At 45.5% G+C, this 16,628-nt stretch overlaps 1 protein-coding gene across 2 annotated transcripts in view; it reads left to right on the top strand.

Moving 5' to 3' along the window:
• Positions 1 to 16,628, top strand: part of GABRA3 (gamma-aminobutyric acid type A receptor alpha3 subunit) — a 123,987-nt gene that overhangs the window by 85,758 nt on the left and 21,601 nt on the right. For both annotated transcript variants that reach the window (XM_024197936.2, XM_029911848.1), the window contains 2 exons: positions 2,525 to 2,745; positions 13,564 to 13,646. In XM_024197936.2, the coding sequence (XP_024053704.1) occupies positions 2,525 to 2,745; positions 13,564 to 13,646 (304 nt within the window). The remainder of the gene's footprint in view (positions 1 to 2,524; positions 2,746 to 13,563; positions 13,647 to 16,628) is intronic.

The following is a 16,628-nucleotide window of genomic DNA, read 5'->3' as shown; positions in this document are numbered from 1 at the left end:
GTGAGGAAGTCACTCCTTCCACATTGGCATCTGTCTGATGATCCAGCCCCTGTGCGTACCCAGCCATCATTATCTGCAATTGAAAGTCTGCCTTGTGCATCCAGATTCAGACAGATTATAATGATGATGAGGGATCTGGGAGGTGAGGCAAATAGTGTTTGCTGTTGAGAGCGGAGAGCAGCTGATTACTAACTACAGAGGAGTGTTGTTTGCTTCTGTCTGACGTGTGGGGGCGAGGGGACTCCAGCCTCACGAGCTATTCAACATGAAAAGCATTGGCTGATAAGGTCCACACTAATGTCAGATATTGGGTATTCCAGCTGTCCGTCAGCTTGTTAACTGGAACAAAGATGAGACTCTGGAGAGGGGCCCTGCAGCGGAGAGGAACCTGAGCCATGTTTCTGTGGTTCTCTGGCATAGATTTTAGTCACAGCCCTGGATGGAGAAGAATGTGACCTACAATTCTTGGTTCACCTGGAATGGTGTGTAGGTGCAGGCACTGGGAGGAGGTGAATCTGAACTGGGGGACTGCCCTCACATGGGAAGAACACTGGGGGCCAGAGGAAAGAGACCCTGGCCATGGTTTCTCTTCTTCTGAGGATAAGACTCTTAGTACAGAAGGAGAAAAAGAGGAGCTGAGTTTGTGTTCTCTGTGGTGTAGTTTGGAAATTGTTCATCAGAGTGAAGGTCCTGAACTAGATTTCTCTTCTCCCTCTGACAAGGACTCTTTCTCTCCTGACATGGCGAGCACAGGGCTTTGTTTCACTGTACTTGTTGCTGGGCCTCTTGTCCCCACGCTGCCAAAGAATCTTTCAGGGGGCCTTGGAGAGAGATTGCTGCACTCTCTGTTAAAGATGGTTGTTTACAGGCTCCCAAAGGGACCACGGTCAAACTACAAACTGCGGGTTAAAATGTACAGGGGATTTCAGAGAGGAGAAATCATGGGAACAAATGCCCCTGGCCTGGCACACGCTTGTGTTCCTGTTTGTTTAGCTTGGATTGCATTCCTCATACAGCAGGGCAGAATTTGATGCTAGGAATTTATACCTTGTGGTCAGCAGCATCTGGACGAAGATGTCATGTGTCAGAGTTCTGTTTGATTCAGCATAAGAAAAAAATGAAGGCATAGACCCACAGCTGTAGTAGATCCACATCATTCCATTGATTGTAATGGAATAACATCAATTTTAGAGCTGGACAAATAACAGATTTTTCAGTTTGTTGGCAATTTCAAAAAGTCAGAAAAAAAATCATTTCAGGTTGGACTGAAAATTATGGGTGAAGTGAAAAGCTGGAAAAAAATTGTTTTTGTGTGAATGAAATGTTTTGCTTCCACCATTTTAAAATGTTTTTGAACTTTATTTTAAAAATTAAAGGATGAAAAGTCATTTTAAACTGAAAAAATTGGAAAGTTGCATTTTGAAAATGTCAAAATGAAACATTTTGTTCTTTTCAGAACGTTTTTCCGCAAATGAAAAATTTGGCAAAACTGACAGAAATTCATGAAACATTTTGGTGTCACCAAATCTGAATTTTTCAACGAAAAAAGTGTGTGACAAATTTCACTCAGCTCTAATCAATTTACTTCAGATGAAGACCTGAGCCCAAGCCTCTAAGGGGCCAAATTCAGCCTTAGTGTAACCCCACTGGTTTCAAAAAGAGTTACACCAAGATTAATTTGGCCCCATGTGCCCTATCCTAATTCTAATTTTATCCAGGTTTAAACACATTTCCTGCATTTCTGGGTTCCTCGTTCTTGGGAAAGTTCATTTCTGTTCTCCCAGTGAATAAAATTGATTTCTATATTATTAATTCAGTGCTAATGGCATGCCTGCAGGATCCCCGAGTCCTGACCTTTCATATGTGGGAACCGTTACACACATCACTGAAATGCAGCCACCTCTGGGGTGAAAAGTGGTAGCTGTTTGATGGTGCTTGGCAGCACTGCACAACAATTTAGGACTGAAAGTGACTTAGAGTATTGTCCTGATGTTTCAAACATGGTTGCATAAAGTTAGGCATCTGAATCTATATTTAAGCACATGAGTTGAAATCATTAGGATCTGCCTGTGGTGTCAGTTGCATCCTCTGCTTCCTGTTATCCTGAAACTGCTATGCAATGTTGCTGATACAGAATGGCTGAGCAGTGCCACCCTAGGGGTGGCTGCATTTCATTGGTTGGTGTATGATCCCAATGGCATATGTGCAGTGTATAGGGCACTTTGAGATGAAAGATGTAGATGAATACTATGGGGTATTCATGTAAAGTCATTATACCAGAGGTAGCAATTCAAGCTTACCTTAGGGTCTTATCAATCCTGGAGAATGTCACCCTGCTAAATACCTCTTGTTCCCACTCCAATGATTGAAATGCCACTCCGGTCCACAGTCATGAGTGCAGTGCTCCCAAAACCCCATTGCACTCAATGAAGGGAGCGGTTTTCATTCTCTGGAGCTTACAGGGTGGCTTGCAATGAAGAACTAGATAAAATCAGGTCTGATTTGCTCTCCTCTCTCTCCCTAGGAATACACCATTGATGTCTTTTTCCGGCAGTCCTGGAGAGACGAGCGGCTTAAGTTTGATGGCCCCATGAAGGTCCTCCCCCTTAACAACTTGCTGGCCAGTAAGATCTGGACTCCTGACACCTTCTTTCACAATGGCAAGAAATCAGTGGCCCACAACATGACCACACCCAACAAGCTGCTGCGCCTGGTGGACAATGGCACCCTTCTGTACACCATGAGGTAGGTGTGCCTCTCCTGGGCATGGACAGAACCTGAGCCCATGGTTCTGCGAAAGCCCTAGGCCCTGGCGGGGCCCGAGCAGAGGTGATCCTATGGCATGCTCTGTCCAGGGCTGTGCAAGCTTCCCACTTTTTAAGGACCAAAATGAGTTTAATCTCTTGACAGTTGAGCTGCAGATTAATCTGCATAGTGTCAACAAGCTATCGCGCCTACAACTGGAAAACAGTGCTTAACATTTCGGTAGCACGTTTCAAACATTCATTAATCCTCACTGCGGTCCTGGGACGTACGTCTCTCAGGATCAATATGCTCCTGTTTCCAATGAGGAAACTGAGGCACAGAGGTTAAATGACAGGGTGTCTCTGAGTAAAGAGGTGAGAATACTGGGCTTGATGCTCCACTGCCTCACACCACTGTGGACTCATTTAAACCTGTGAAAAGTGAGTATAAAGTGCTGCTGCATCAGGATGGAAGTTGCATTTACACTATACTGCACTCACTTTAAGTCAGGAGTGTTTCCATTGTACTCAGTGGAGTTACACTGGTTTTAAATTAATGCAAGTAAGAGAAAGATCAATCTCATAGACTCATAGACTTGAAGGTCAGAAGGGATCATATCTGTCTGTCTTAGGTATTTATCTGGCCTCCATTATCATAAGTATCTGAGTGCCTCGCTATCTTGAATGCATTTGTTGTCTCTACCTGCCTGGGAGGCTGGGCAATATGATCAGACCCCAAAGACAAATACCTAAGAGAATGAGTAATAGGACCCCCCAAAATCATTTCTGGATTTTTCTGCATTAATTAAAGGTTAGCTTGCACCCAGCTTGAGACATCACAAGACAACATGGAACACAGAGATGAAGGGAATCTGAAAACGCTGATAAGGAGTTATAGATGTGTAGAGCATCTACATGGAAGTGGAATGAGAGGCCATAAGAATGAAGCCCAAGGGTCATCAGAGCCCAAAGATTGAAAAATAGTTGGCCTCAAATAGTCTGTTACAAGGATATAAGAGAAGAGAGCGACAAGCCACCACAATGAATGATCCAACAGATCTGGCCCAAAGCAAAGACTCCACATCCTGAGAGATGCTGAATCCCTGCAATCCCTGCAGTGGTTCACCATCTCTCAGGATTTACTCCCAAGAGACCGCCTGGCATTGGATACCAAAAGCAGCCCATAGCCGAGATCAGGGCTTTTCATTAGGTAAAATATCAAATGGCGCCAGTAGCTCTGCTGCAATCCAAACTTTCCACATCCAGCTGAGTTAGTCCCTGCAAAGTCATTCCAACTCTTTATGAAAGTAGCATTGCTTGAACATCTGGCTTGGAACTTTGGCTGCAGCGGGTCACGCTGAAGTTGGAGGCTTTGTAAGAGATGACCCTGGACAGTGTAGCCGAAAAGTTTAGAAAGAACAGGGTAACAAACACAGCAGGTTGGAAATTTTCCTACTGACAATGCCATTTCATTGAAATCGAAATGTCAGTTTTGATGAAATTTCATTTGTAAAAACTAATCAGAACAGAACACTGTGCTAAGGGTGAAAGAGCAGCCTCTGCACTTCTTAGGGGCAGTGTCCCTTCTGAAACAGAACGATTTGATTTTTCATTTCAAAATGACGTATTGTTTCCAATTTGTATAATATAACGTGATTAATCACAGTTGAAATTGGATTGAAATGTTTTGATTTTCTCAAAACGAAGCATTGCAATCAACCACCAGCAAACGAAGAAATGGAATTTTATTTCCAAGGGAATTGTGAGAATGTTTTGGGTTCCATTTCATAATACACGAAAAGGCCGATATCGCAGAATTTCCTATGAAATAGCAAATCTGTTTTCCACACAGCTCTAGTAACAAAGAAATGGCCAGTGCTCTGTGTAGGAAAGTGCCCATTTCAAGCCTACTACCTCAGGGTTTGCCCCATTTCCAGAAATTCAGCATGGCTTTTTGTCCCTTTTGTATCTAACATGACTTCTTCCCCATGGCCCCAAAGGAAATACCTGCTGTGGGCCAGACTGGATTTGTGACAGCACCTTTGTAGGGGTGCTCAGAATCAGGGCCAGTGTAAGGAGCCTCCCCTCACCTCATGCATCCTGCCCCTTAGGGGTGCAGAGACGGCTCTTTCCATGACCCCCAGGTGTGTGCAGCTTTCTAAAAGGAGCAGTGAGGGGGCAGATCCATGCCCTGATCCCCTCCCCCCCTCAGAACTGGCCCAGCCTAGTCACACTAGAGGGGATGGGGCTGCACAGTCCTGATAGCATGGTGGTGCATGCACACATCCCCAGACCTATGCAGTGGGGAGCCTGGGAACTGATTGTACCTCTCTGAGCTCCCTTGGGAAGGTGTCACTCTGCACTCCCTCTACTCAATGTGTTCAGTCAAGCTCAGTATGGCACTATGCAATTGGACACATGAGATACTGCCTTCTTTTATATATATATATATATAGATAGATATATAAATGGAGATATCCTATCTCCTAGAACTGGAAGAGACCTTGAAAGGTCATTGAGTCCAGCCCCCTGCCTTCACTAGCAGGACCAAGTACTGATTTTGCCCCAGATCCCTAAGTGGCCCCCTCAAGAATTAAACTCACAACTCTGGGTTTAACAGGCCAATGCTCAAACCACTGAGCTATCCCTCCTCCCTAAGCTTGCAGTGGGGCCCTCCTAGTCCAGCCCCCTAGAGGCATCAAATGCTAAAATAAGCAAATAGAGGCATTTCCACTGCTATTTATACTGTTAGGAAACCAAACTTCTCTTCGCCAAGAGTTTGCATTCATCTGTAGCCGCTCTGCTGGAACAGCAATTCTGACACATGTATCCAGCATTGTGTGACAGTATTCATAGCTCCTGGAGAGAGGCCCCTTCATCACTGAACTGCGCAAACCAACTGCAGCTTAGTATCCAGAGATATCATAGCATCACAACGCAACCTTCTCACGCAGCATCACAAAGCAGACATCAGCACACGGTGTCAGGGCATCGCACCTCTATTGTTTTATGGCCTTCCCGGCTCCAGCACAAATATCTCCTCTCTCTGTTCTCCTCTTCCTGGCTGCTGAGTTATAGTGATCAGTGTTACCGTTCCCTACTTTCCCACCTGCTTGGAGGAACAGCAGTAGAACACAGGGGCTTTAGTCCTGTTATGCAGTGCTCCCTCTGCTATCTTGTCTGAGGCCAGCCGCAGTTTGTAGAGCAAGTCTCAGGCGCATGTAGCTCACAAAAGCCACATTCAGCATCCCACAGTCCAAATGTAGCTCTGGAGCCCAGACTGACTAACGAGTGTATGTGGATCTGCACAGGGTGTGAAAATAGCTCAGCCAGAAGCAATGGGCTTGATGCAGAAACGTCAGGGTGAAATCTGTGGGCTGTTTTATTCAGGTCAGCCTAGATGATCATAATGATTCCTCCTCCTGGCCTTAAAATGTATGAAAATATCACATGCCTAATTCTGTGCATAGAGCACAACACTTTGAGAACCTAGCCCTTAAAGAGCCCTTCTGCTCTGCAAAGCAACTCAAAAAAGGCATTGTGGGGTTTACACATGTATTGTTTCTGTGATTTCCAAATTATATGTGCTCAGGTAAACGGGAAAAGATGTTTTCTTTGATTGCCAGCCCTGCAAACTCAACTGGGGACCTGAAAGGCAAGCTGGGCTCTTTTGTTTTCAGGCACCATCTTCAAGCAATAAAGGTTCAGGGGACCAAATTATCTCCTTAGTGAAATACGTGCAGCTCCCTTGTCTTCAAAGGGACTGCATGTGTACATTGACTCAAAACTAGTAAACTGTTGTGGCTACCATTGGTGGTGGAACAGTGAGGAAGTTACAGAGAAAGCTCAGCATAGACACAGCCTGAGTTCTGCCCTTGCTAAAGGTGTCACAGATTCCATAGTTGTTATTAACAGAGAGGGACCAAAAGCTGGAACATTAAGCCTGAGATCTGAGTCCCAAGAGCCAAATTTGTCTCTACAATTAAGCTTCCATGTTGGATCCAAAAGCAGAAGAGGCCTATTTTCCTGCTCAGTTTGTGTGCAGCTGAATTGTTGCAAGGACCAGTCTTAGATGGCAGAAATCTCATAAGACCAGCTGATCCCCTTCTTGGGCTGAAATACTGCCATTTGGGGCTGAAATTTCCTGAAAACAAATAATGAGATTTCAGTGCTGGCAGATCCAAACTCTGAATCCTAGAAGTGACTCAGCCTCGAACCCAAACCCCAGACTGGAGCCTAAACCCAACTCAGAGCTGAACCCCACCTGTTCAGCCTACCTGTGATTATTAAGGAATAGCCTGGGACAGCAAAGTGAGGTATAGGAAAGAACAAAGCCAAAATGATATAACTGGCATAAACAGAGTCTCTGGTGCTGTACAGGGTTCTATAATGCTTTTGTGCCATATATAGACCAAGGGATTATCACATTTAACTCAAAGAAATTGGAATGAGTCTATAGCTCATCCGCTAGCACTACACAGGTAACTGCATGAGCGATAATGACACATCAAAGGTTTTGATAATCTCATGGTAACCATGAGAACTGAAGCTGAAGTGGTTTGTAGTACCATCAGCCCCAGAGAGGTGTATTTAGCCTGATACACACTGCTTGCCATTGGATTTAGCTGTTTAAAGGAACTCAACTGATTGTATGAAGGAAAACATAATTTCTTCCTGTGTGTCTAATTTTTGTCAGGTTGTTCCTGCTGGGGGTGGAGCAGGAAAGGAGAAAACTTAGAGCTTGCAGGGTGATTTCAAGACCACTATAAACAAAAAGTGTATTGTAGGTGGGTTGGACAGAGAAGATTACTGATTAGAGGGTAGAATGGTAGGATTATGAGATCAACTAGAGCTGGGTGAAATGTTTTGGACCAATAATTTATTTGCTGAAAACTGCAGTTTTGAGTTGATTGAAACTGTTTATGAGTTTGGGTCAGATTCAGTGAATAGTTTCAGCCAAGAAAAAAAAAGACTTTTTTTTTTACGTCAAAACATTTCAGTGCAACATTTTCGAAACAGAACGTTTCAGCTCTTTGTTGTGAAATGAGGTTTTGTTGTGAAACCTAGTTCATTTTATTTAAAAACAAAACAAAACAAAGGATTTAAAAAAAAACCAAAATGAAATGAAATATCCTGTTTTGAGTGAAATTAAACATATTATTTGACCCTAAACAAAAAAAATTCCATTTTTCATTGTGGTGAAAAAAATTGAAAAAATGTTTATTTCAGGTTGACCCAAAATGAATTTTTCCCCAGGGTTTTCATTTCTGTCACTGAACTGAAAAATCCGTTATTTGCCCAGGGCCAGGTCAGAAGTACCTCAGCCAATCATCACGTGCTGTTTGGGATTCGTAGTGATATTTCACAGCTAAACTATCTGAGCCCCAAGATGGCATTGCACCTCTGAGCTAGGACTGTCGTCTCTGCTCGCTGTAGTGTTGCTGTAAATATGGATAGCTCTGCAACAAGACTTTTTGCACAAGTGCTGCAGAGGCTGTGGTAATTGCCTGAGAAATGAGACATATTCCTCTTAGTCTGACATTTTGACATTTCATTAGGCAAAGCATATGGTCCTGAAGAGTCCTTGGGCCAGGAACAGGGCTCAGCAGGAGAGGCCATCTGGGGGGAGAGGGGAAAGGGAGGGATGTCTCCTCTCCTAAGCTGTGATTGATTTCAGAGTCCACATCAATATTTTAGCTAATTAGTGCACAGCAGGATGAGAGAGTGAGCATGCTGGGGTATGAGAGAGCGAGAGATCACATGTGTGAGAGTGTGCACACACGTGTGCAAGAGAGAGGAAGTGTGTGTGAGAGAGATCACATGTGTGAAAGCCATGGAGTGTGTGTACGTGGAGGAGCACAGTGTGTGTGTGTGTGTGTGTGTGTGTGTCTGAGAGTGCATGTGTGTGTGAGAGAGAGAGAGAGTGCATATGAAAGTGCACATGTGTGAGAGAAAGTATGTGAAAGCACATACAGTTGCATGTGAGAATATGTGTGTGTGAGAACGTATGAGAGTGCATGTGTGTGTGAGAGAGAGCACATGCCTGCCCCTGTGTGCCCTTGCATATGAGAGAGAGAGTTCTAAGGCCTATTCCCCTTTTCCCTACAGCGAGAAAATGCTACTATTGGTCATGTTCTGAGGCATTAACTTTTTGGCTGGTTGAAAAAGCTGAAAAGTTTCAGGTGAGATTTTGCCTGAACATTTTAGCCATTTCATTTCCCATGGTTTTTCAAGACCTCAATGTTTAGTTTTCTGTATAATTTCAGGGACCCCCATATTCCCCCAGTTTATGGGATGGGGAGAAGCTGTTGTTTTGTGGTGAGGGGGATGGGCTCCTTTTGGTTTGGTATCAGCTAGTAAAATTCTCTTTGAGCTTGAAATTCCATCCGTTCCATACATTTGCAATTTCACATGAAGTGGCCATGGCAGCCGTCTCCGGCCATTCTGGCTTGTGCAGGGCTACAGCAATGCCCAGAGGCATGCAAACATCTGTGATACACAGAGACAGATGCAGACAAGGTCAAGCAGATCGGAAGTGTCCAGAGACCAACAATATTGATTCCACCTACAGATGTGGAACACTTTGTGCTGGACCCTTCACACCCAAGTCAAAAAGACTGATTGCTCTGATCTATGGGCAGCCAGATTGAGGAGTTTGAGGCTGAGGGCCAGGTGGATACTGTCGTTGCTAATGATAAGGTGCAGCTGTGGGAGAGACTGCCTTGGTGCTGCTCTAAAGTACACTAGGACCATCGTGGCAGGGACCCCAAAATCTGGGGTCTGTAACCAGCATCTTTGTACCCTCCGTGACTCAGCCACTCCCAGGGGACACTGATGGCAGCTGAGCATCTTGCCCAGTATAGTTAATTAAAAAGGCAGATTTGGCTTATTAGAAAAGCACTAATGATGAGAGTTTGTCCTTTGGGCGGGATGACTTTGGAATCAACTCACTGGGGTACTTTTGAAATGATAAGGTCATCAGTGAAGCAAGAAGGATCTGGGCTGAAGAAGACAGCTAAAAGAAAGGGTAAAACAGGCCATGGATGGTAAAACAGGCAATTTCCACATGGATGAAAACAGCGAGGAAGTTTGAAGTTCATGCACCAACAGTCCCATGCATGCATTAAGGTCCCAACAGTATTTTTATGCCAATAACATTGAAGGATGTTACAAAAAAAAAATCCATTCTAGCTGGAGAAGAGACATTTGCAGCCCAGAAAGACATATGTCTCCCTCAAGGACGGAGTGATAAGAACTATGCAGACCTGACAGAAGAGCTAACAAAATGCTAAGTTCCCCGAACAAATTTGTAGCTGAGAGAGACACGCTTCACTTAAGAAACCAAAGAGAAGTAGCAAGTGTATCTGATTTTCTGGGTGTTCGTCCCCAATCATTTTGGGAGCTTGTCTGCCTTTTGTATTTGGGATCAGAAATCTAGAATTAAGACATAGGAACTGAAGCTGGAATAAGTAGTGCATGCAGTGTTAGTATGTGAACCCAACGAAGGAAATGGACTGCAAACATCAGACCAGATACAGAGCCCATGGCAGTATTTCCATTGATGTCAGTGAGTTTTGGATCAGGCACTGAAAGATACCTCTGCCTACGTGCCCTGTTGTCCAGTCCGCGCATGAGGAGTGAAGAGGACATCAGCAAACTGGGGGCAGCATGTGTGGTTTTGTTGCTTGGGGATGTTACTTCAAATCACTCAATATTTCTGTACCAGGCCAAAAAGCCGGAGCTGGGGTCAGAGAGGCCTGGGCAGCAGATCACACTCAGCCAGGAGTATGAAGCACCTCACCAGCTGTGGGCTGGATTGGGAGCCCCTCACTCCCAAAGGGGAGCCATTACATGACTAGTCCCATTGACTTCCATTTAACCGATCCCCACTGGGAATACAGGATTCAGTCGGGTGCACAGTAAATATGCAGGACCTGTCCCTAGTGAGAGAGCTGGTGTTTTATAGCCCTGCTCATACCTGTGTGTAGGGCACAAAAACAAGTCTCCCATGCTCCATATAGGATTAATATCAATAATGTAAACAGGATCACGGAAACTGGCAGAAGTGCCCCAGTATCTGTAGTTGCTGAAGAAACATACAAGTGAAAACGTGCTCCTGTTACATGAAGAGAAAGTGGCGTAGAACTGGAACACGGGGGTGGAGATGAGAGAGACTTTGGGACGCTAGCAGGCCAATGTAGGGTACAAGCGGTCCTGTTTGCCTTTCCCATTAACTGTCACAGAAGGAAATTACTCTTCACTATACTTCAGTCATTTGCCTAACAAGTTAAAGGCCCTCACTAAGATCTACCCTGCCCAGGAGAGTGGGTTCTCTGCACCAGTCTGGGCCCAGCTGGCAGCAGGCCTACAGGGATTGTATGCCCAATGTGCCCTGGCCTCTAGCCATGGCCCTTCCCTGCCACTTCCTGTTCTTGCCCCTTCCTCTACAGCATGGGGGTTGGGAGGTGGAGCAGGAACTGGGAATGGCAGCTCTGCACGGCCTGTTAGGTCCTGTGGATATAATTACAAGAAAAATATAAATCTGCATTTCATTCAGACATGGGATTGTGAAAGGCATAAAAGCAAAAAGGCATGTTGTTAAAAGTGCGAGACTTACATTTCTCTTGCCTCTTGGGCCTTGCAAGAACCTATAGAAAGGCAATCAGAAGAATTGCAGAAGTAGGGACCTGTAAAGTTTAGAGAATGTGTTGTTCTTATAGTGTGTGTTTCTAGATGATGGGAGTGTGAGGATTTGTGGGAATTATAAAGTCACCAGACCCCTCTAACTGGAATTGATATCCAGTTCCAACACTACAAGATTTATTTGCTAACCCGGCAGGACAAACATGACAACAAGTTGCATCAGAGCAATTTTCTAACAAAATTTGTTCAGTGAACAGCTAGCTGACAATAAGCATTTCTGCAAGACCTATCCACTTTTATATTCAGTTGAACAGAACTCAGTGCTATCTGTAGCAGCTCCATCTACTGACTCACAATAATGTTGCACAAACATACGCTCCATGCAATCTTAGTGTAAGGTGACCAGATGGCAAGTGTGAAAAATCAGGATGGGGGGTGGTGGGTAATTGGTGCCTATATAAGACAAAGCCTGAATTTTGGGATTGTCCCTATAAAATCGGGACATCTGGTCACTCTATCCCAGTGATTTCAGTGAGGCTGCCGAGGGAATGTCATACCAGAAACTGATCAATTGTGCCAACCTCAGTAGATCCATATACCTGGATCTAGTGGTTCCCAAGTGCATTGTTTCTGGTTTGCTTCACAACAATGACCTGCAAACCTGCTTGAGAAAAGTTTATTTTTGTCCTACACAAAATTTCAACAAAATCTTTTTTTTTTCCCATTTTTATCAGAAATTTTCTTTGAATTTTTTGGGGTTTTGTCTAAAACTCCCAAATTATATTTTTTTCTTTTTGGTATCTGAAAGACAAAAACTTTTCAGGGTTCTTTGGTTTTGTTTGTTTGTTTTGTTTTGTTTTTTTACAAAAACCTGAACATTTTCAATGAACAAGTACATTTTGTTTTGGTGAAAAATTCCAGTTTGGTGAAAGCCATTCTTTATCAAAAAATATTGCAATGGAAAATTTTCAGCTAGTCTTTGTGATCTAGGTTCTTCTTAAGACAACGTTAGCCTTGGTCTAGCTCCATTACCTGCAGTGTCCATCAGCCATGCCTTCTAGCGAAGCCATAGGAACCTTTCTTGACCATCTGAATTCTCAACAGTGTTATTTGGTGTCTCTAAAGCCCCTTCTGTTCTGGCTCCCTTCTGTGTATATTAAACAGCTGCAGACTTTCACCGCCAGTTGCAATAGTTCAACAATGAGCATAAGCTTCTAGACTGAATAAAAACACTTTCTTGAATCCTTCTATTATCAGTCCCCTCCATGTGTGCCCCAAGTACTTTAGTGTCATTGGTGCTGTTATAATGGTTGCTGTGCCACACCCTTGAATCAGCTGCATGTTAATGTGGAGGTGAAGTGATGATAGGACCACATTATGTCCTGCTGCTCCATGGATTCATAAGGATGTGTGTGTGGAGAGAGTGGGGGAGTGCACTCGAGGAGTCCCTGACACACAATCCCCTCCTCTGCACAGCAGCAAGACACAATCAGAGTCGCTGCCCTTCCCAAAGTGCAGGGTCTGTATCTCTGCACCCTCTCGGGGGGCCATAAGGGAGTAGGAAGAAGTGGAACTGTGGCCTAAAGATACCCCTACTTCATCAGCCAGTCCGTCTGGCCGGCATGCTTAGGGGCGTACATTGTACCCTGCTGTAGTAGAAGGCACATTGCCCTGGATTCCAGGGAGCTCAGGAAGGTAATGAAGAGCTGTGCCCAGTTCTTCCCAGGCTTTTACTCTCTGAAGTGCTTTGATGGTTTGTCTAACCCTAGTAACCATATAGCATGTGGAGACTCTGAATGTATAATCCATCAGCTTTGCAATAAGGTCCATGATGCAACCCCTGGCATTTCTAGAACAAGGTGTTAATGATCTCTCTGCACATAATGCATAGGCAAACAAATGTACAGGATTTTGATAGATTTTCTAGATGGCAATTAGTGGATAAAGGTGAACTTGGCCGGTAGGACTCAGTTTGCAAAATGGGGAAGGTGGCAAGAATTGAGTGCAACCTGTTCTCTCCATACCCAAGGCCCTGCTGCCAAGAGATCTGCTAGTAGTCAGCATTTTAAAACTGTGTAGACTTTGGTGGATATGGGACAAGATGCTGCAGCAGCAGCTCCATGCTGGATCCTTAGCAGATGAGCATTTACAATGACGGCCTATGTTTGTCTTGTAGGTTAACCATTCACGCTGAGTGCCCCATGCACCTGGAGGACTTCCCAATGGACGTGCATGCCTGCCCGCTGAAATTTGGGAGCTGTAAGTGCCTAGTTCAACCTTCTTAAAGGGGGAAGGGCACACAGTACAGTTTTGTGTGCCCATATGCTGGTAGCTTATTTATTTAATGGAACCCTTCAGTCAGGTATTTTAGATGGCATTATTATTAATCATACAGCGCCCACACATTTGCCAGGTGCTCCATATAATGAAATCAAACTGTGCTGTACAGCAGTTCCCACTGTGGTACATAGGAGCTGTGTGTGTGCATCTGCAGGTAATTTGGACTCCAGGGATGGGTAAGTGACCCTGGGTCTCACTGTAAGGTTACCAAGCTAGTACGGGGACAAACAGCTTCACTCACCTCTCTCTGGCTTGGGTAAGCAGTGCTCCCCCCACAGCTCTCTGTCCCACAGAGCTGGAGCTGGTGGCATTTCTCTGATGAAACCTTTGTCCATAGGATTTATTGAACTATTGAACTCCCAAGCTGTCAGACTTGGGGCTCTTTGGCAGGGTCCCCAGCTCCAAAGTACCTGCCAGCTGAGCTGTCCTGGAGCTGGGGCTCTGTTCCCTCTTGCGGAGAATTCTGAAATTGGTTGTTTTCATTCCCAATCAGAACAAAACCAAATTCTGAAATATCTAAATCCTCCATGAAACAGAATCACCTTCCTCTGCACAGCTCTACACATAGTCACCACCTCCTTGCCTAGTGAGCAGAGAGCTGCCTGTCTGGTTCAATCTACTTTAACCTTTGAGGGTTACCTATTCCCAACTAAGCAAAACAGTGTCCTGGATGGACACTCCAGGAGAAAAGAGTCCCAGAGGAAGAGCAGCTTGCTCTGGGGCAAGGGTAGCTAACCCTGCATCTGCTCCTACACTAGCAAAGCCTGGAATCCGCTCTGCAGCTCAGATCCCATCGCAGGCCTGGAGGGAGAGGGCAGAGGAAGGAGACTCTCGCACACATTTTTGGCAGGCCCCCGCGGTGGCGGAGTGTCATTTTTGTTTTTTTTTAATATTTCAGTATCTGAATGATGGGAGTGTTGAAATAAGAAGCTGAGAGCTTGTAAAACTGGCCGTGATTATGATCAGTATCCATACGGCACTCATCAGTACAGTGTCTGAGCACACGGCTCATACTTTCAATAGAATGGCATCAAAACCTCACCTATACCGCCATGAGGAGTGCACCCTCAGCAAATCCCCCCACAGACCAGGAAGCTGGTCACCACGTAGTTGTAAGGAGTTTAGGCGTAGTCAGATCTGAGGCTTAAAGGGCTTCTGCAGTGTCCCTTTAACTCACCAGACATATTCTTTAAAGACTCAGCAGAACTCAGCTCAGGTTTCTGAGGATCCTGGAAAGCTGGATGGATCATTGCCGATCTCTTGTTCCTATGCCACTTCTTAGCGGTGGCAGCCTTCCCAGTGGCTGCAGGGCAGAGCGCTCCCTCGAAAGCAGGGAGCCAAGCTTTGCACAGCAGCTTTCACTTTTCACCAACCAACCAACCCCTGTGTGCACATTGTTCCAAGGACTAGAAGTGAAATGAGTTTGAAGGTGTCGCCGTGCTCCCTAGGAAATGTATGTGCACATTGTCATGCCATGCTGCAGTGACTCAAGAGCATGAGTGCCAAGCTCAGGGCAGACTGTTAGGAATCAGGGCACAATCCTCAAACTGGTTGTGAGTTCTACAGCTCTCAGCTGCCACGGGCAGTGGGGGGGACCCTGAAGCTGTCAGCTGCAGAGGTGGCAGGTGCCGGACTCCCCCCGCCCCTCCCACAGCAGGGCTCAAACTCTCATCCCCCCTGTCAGCTCCATTTTGTCACAGTTATTTTTAGTAGAAGTCAGGGATAGGTCATGGGCTTCCGTGAATTTTTGTTTATTGCCCATGACCTGTCCCTGACTTTTACTAAAAATAACCATGACAAAATCTTAACCTGTCTCATAGCCAATCCTATAATAAACTGTATAAAGATTTGTTGTATGCAGTATTGTTGTAGAGACAAGGTGGGTGAGGTGATATCTTTTATTGGACCAACTTCTGTTGGGGTGAGTGACAAGCTTTCGAGTTTACTCAGAGCTCTTCTTCAAGTCTGAGAAATGTACTCACAGGACACTCTACTACAGGGGTGGGCAAACTACGGCCCGCGGGCTGCTTCTGGCCCATCAGATGTTTTTATCCAGCCCTTGAGCTCCCACCAGGCAGCGGGGTCGGGGGCTTGCCCTACTCCACCCACCCAGCGCTCCCCAGCCCCTGACTCACAATTCCCTTGATGAGCACCAACTTCCAGCACGCAGAGCCACACTGCGCAGGCGCGACTTCACCATGCTGTTTCCGGGATTGGAAGCCCGCCCCTACATGGCAGCCCCCCGCTACACGGCAGTGCGCCCAATCCCCTCCCAGTCTCCTACAGCTCCACGTTTGAGAACCTTGAAACCGGCCAGGGGCCACACCCGTCCCAGCTACGGTGCCTCCGCCTGTGGCAGTGCCTGGTGCAGCTGTCTTGGTGTCACTGCCGGCAGGGCCCCTAGCAGTTCCCGGTAACACCCCTGTAGAGCCCCCCACCCCACTCCCGCGCCACACCCCATGAGTCCCCCCTCCCTCCACCTCGGTAACATCTCTTATAGAGCCCGCCATGCTACACCCCATAGAGTCTTTCCCCCATCCCACTGGGCATACATGGCCTGCCATACCATTTCCATACCCAGATATGGCCCTTAGGCCAAAAAGTTTGCCCACCCCTGCTCTACTACTCTCTGAGTATGTTTCCCAGAACTAAAGAAGAGCTCTGTGTAAGCTCAAAAGCTTGTCGCTCTCCCCAACAGAAGTTTGCCCAATGTCACCCACCTTGTCTCTCAATATATAAAGATTTATTAAATAGGAAAAGGAAACAAGAGAGTTATTTACAAGGTTAAAGCAGGTAAATATATAAACACAAATGAGTTACAATCTTAAGTTTCAAAAAGTAATAGATGCTTCTATAATAAGCAAGCTCTTTGTGACCTTTAGGGCTAACCCAGGCTAAATG

Source organism: Terrapene carolina, unplaced genomic scaffold (genome assembly GCF_002925995.2).
Source record: "Terrapene carolina triunguis isolate 2854851 unplaced genomic scaffold, T_m_triunguis-2.0 Scaffold131, whole genome shotgun sequence".
In the NCBI taxonomy this organism is placed as follows: Eukaryota; Metazoa; Chordata; order Testudines; family Emydidae; genus Terrapene; species Terrapene triunguis.
The sequence above is the reverse complement of the archived record's forward strand: the minus strand, read 5'-3'. Positions and strand labels throughout refer to the sequence as shown.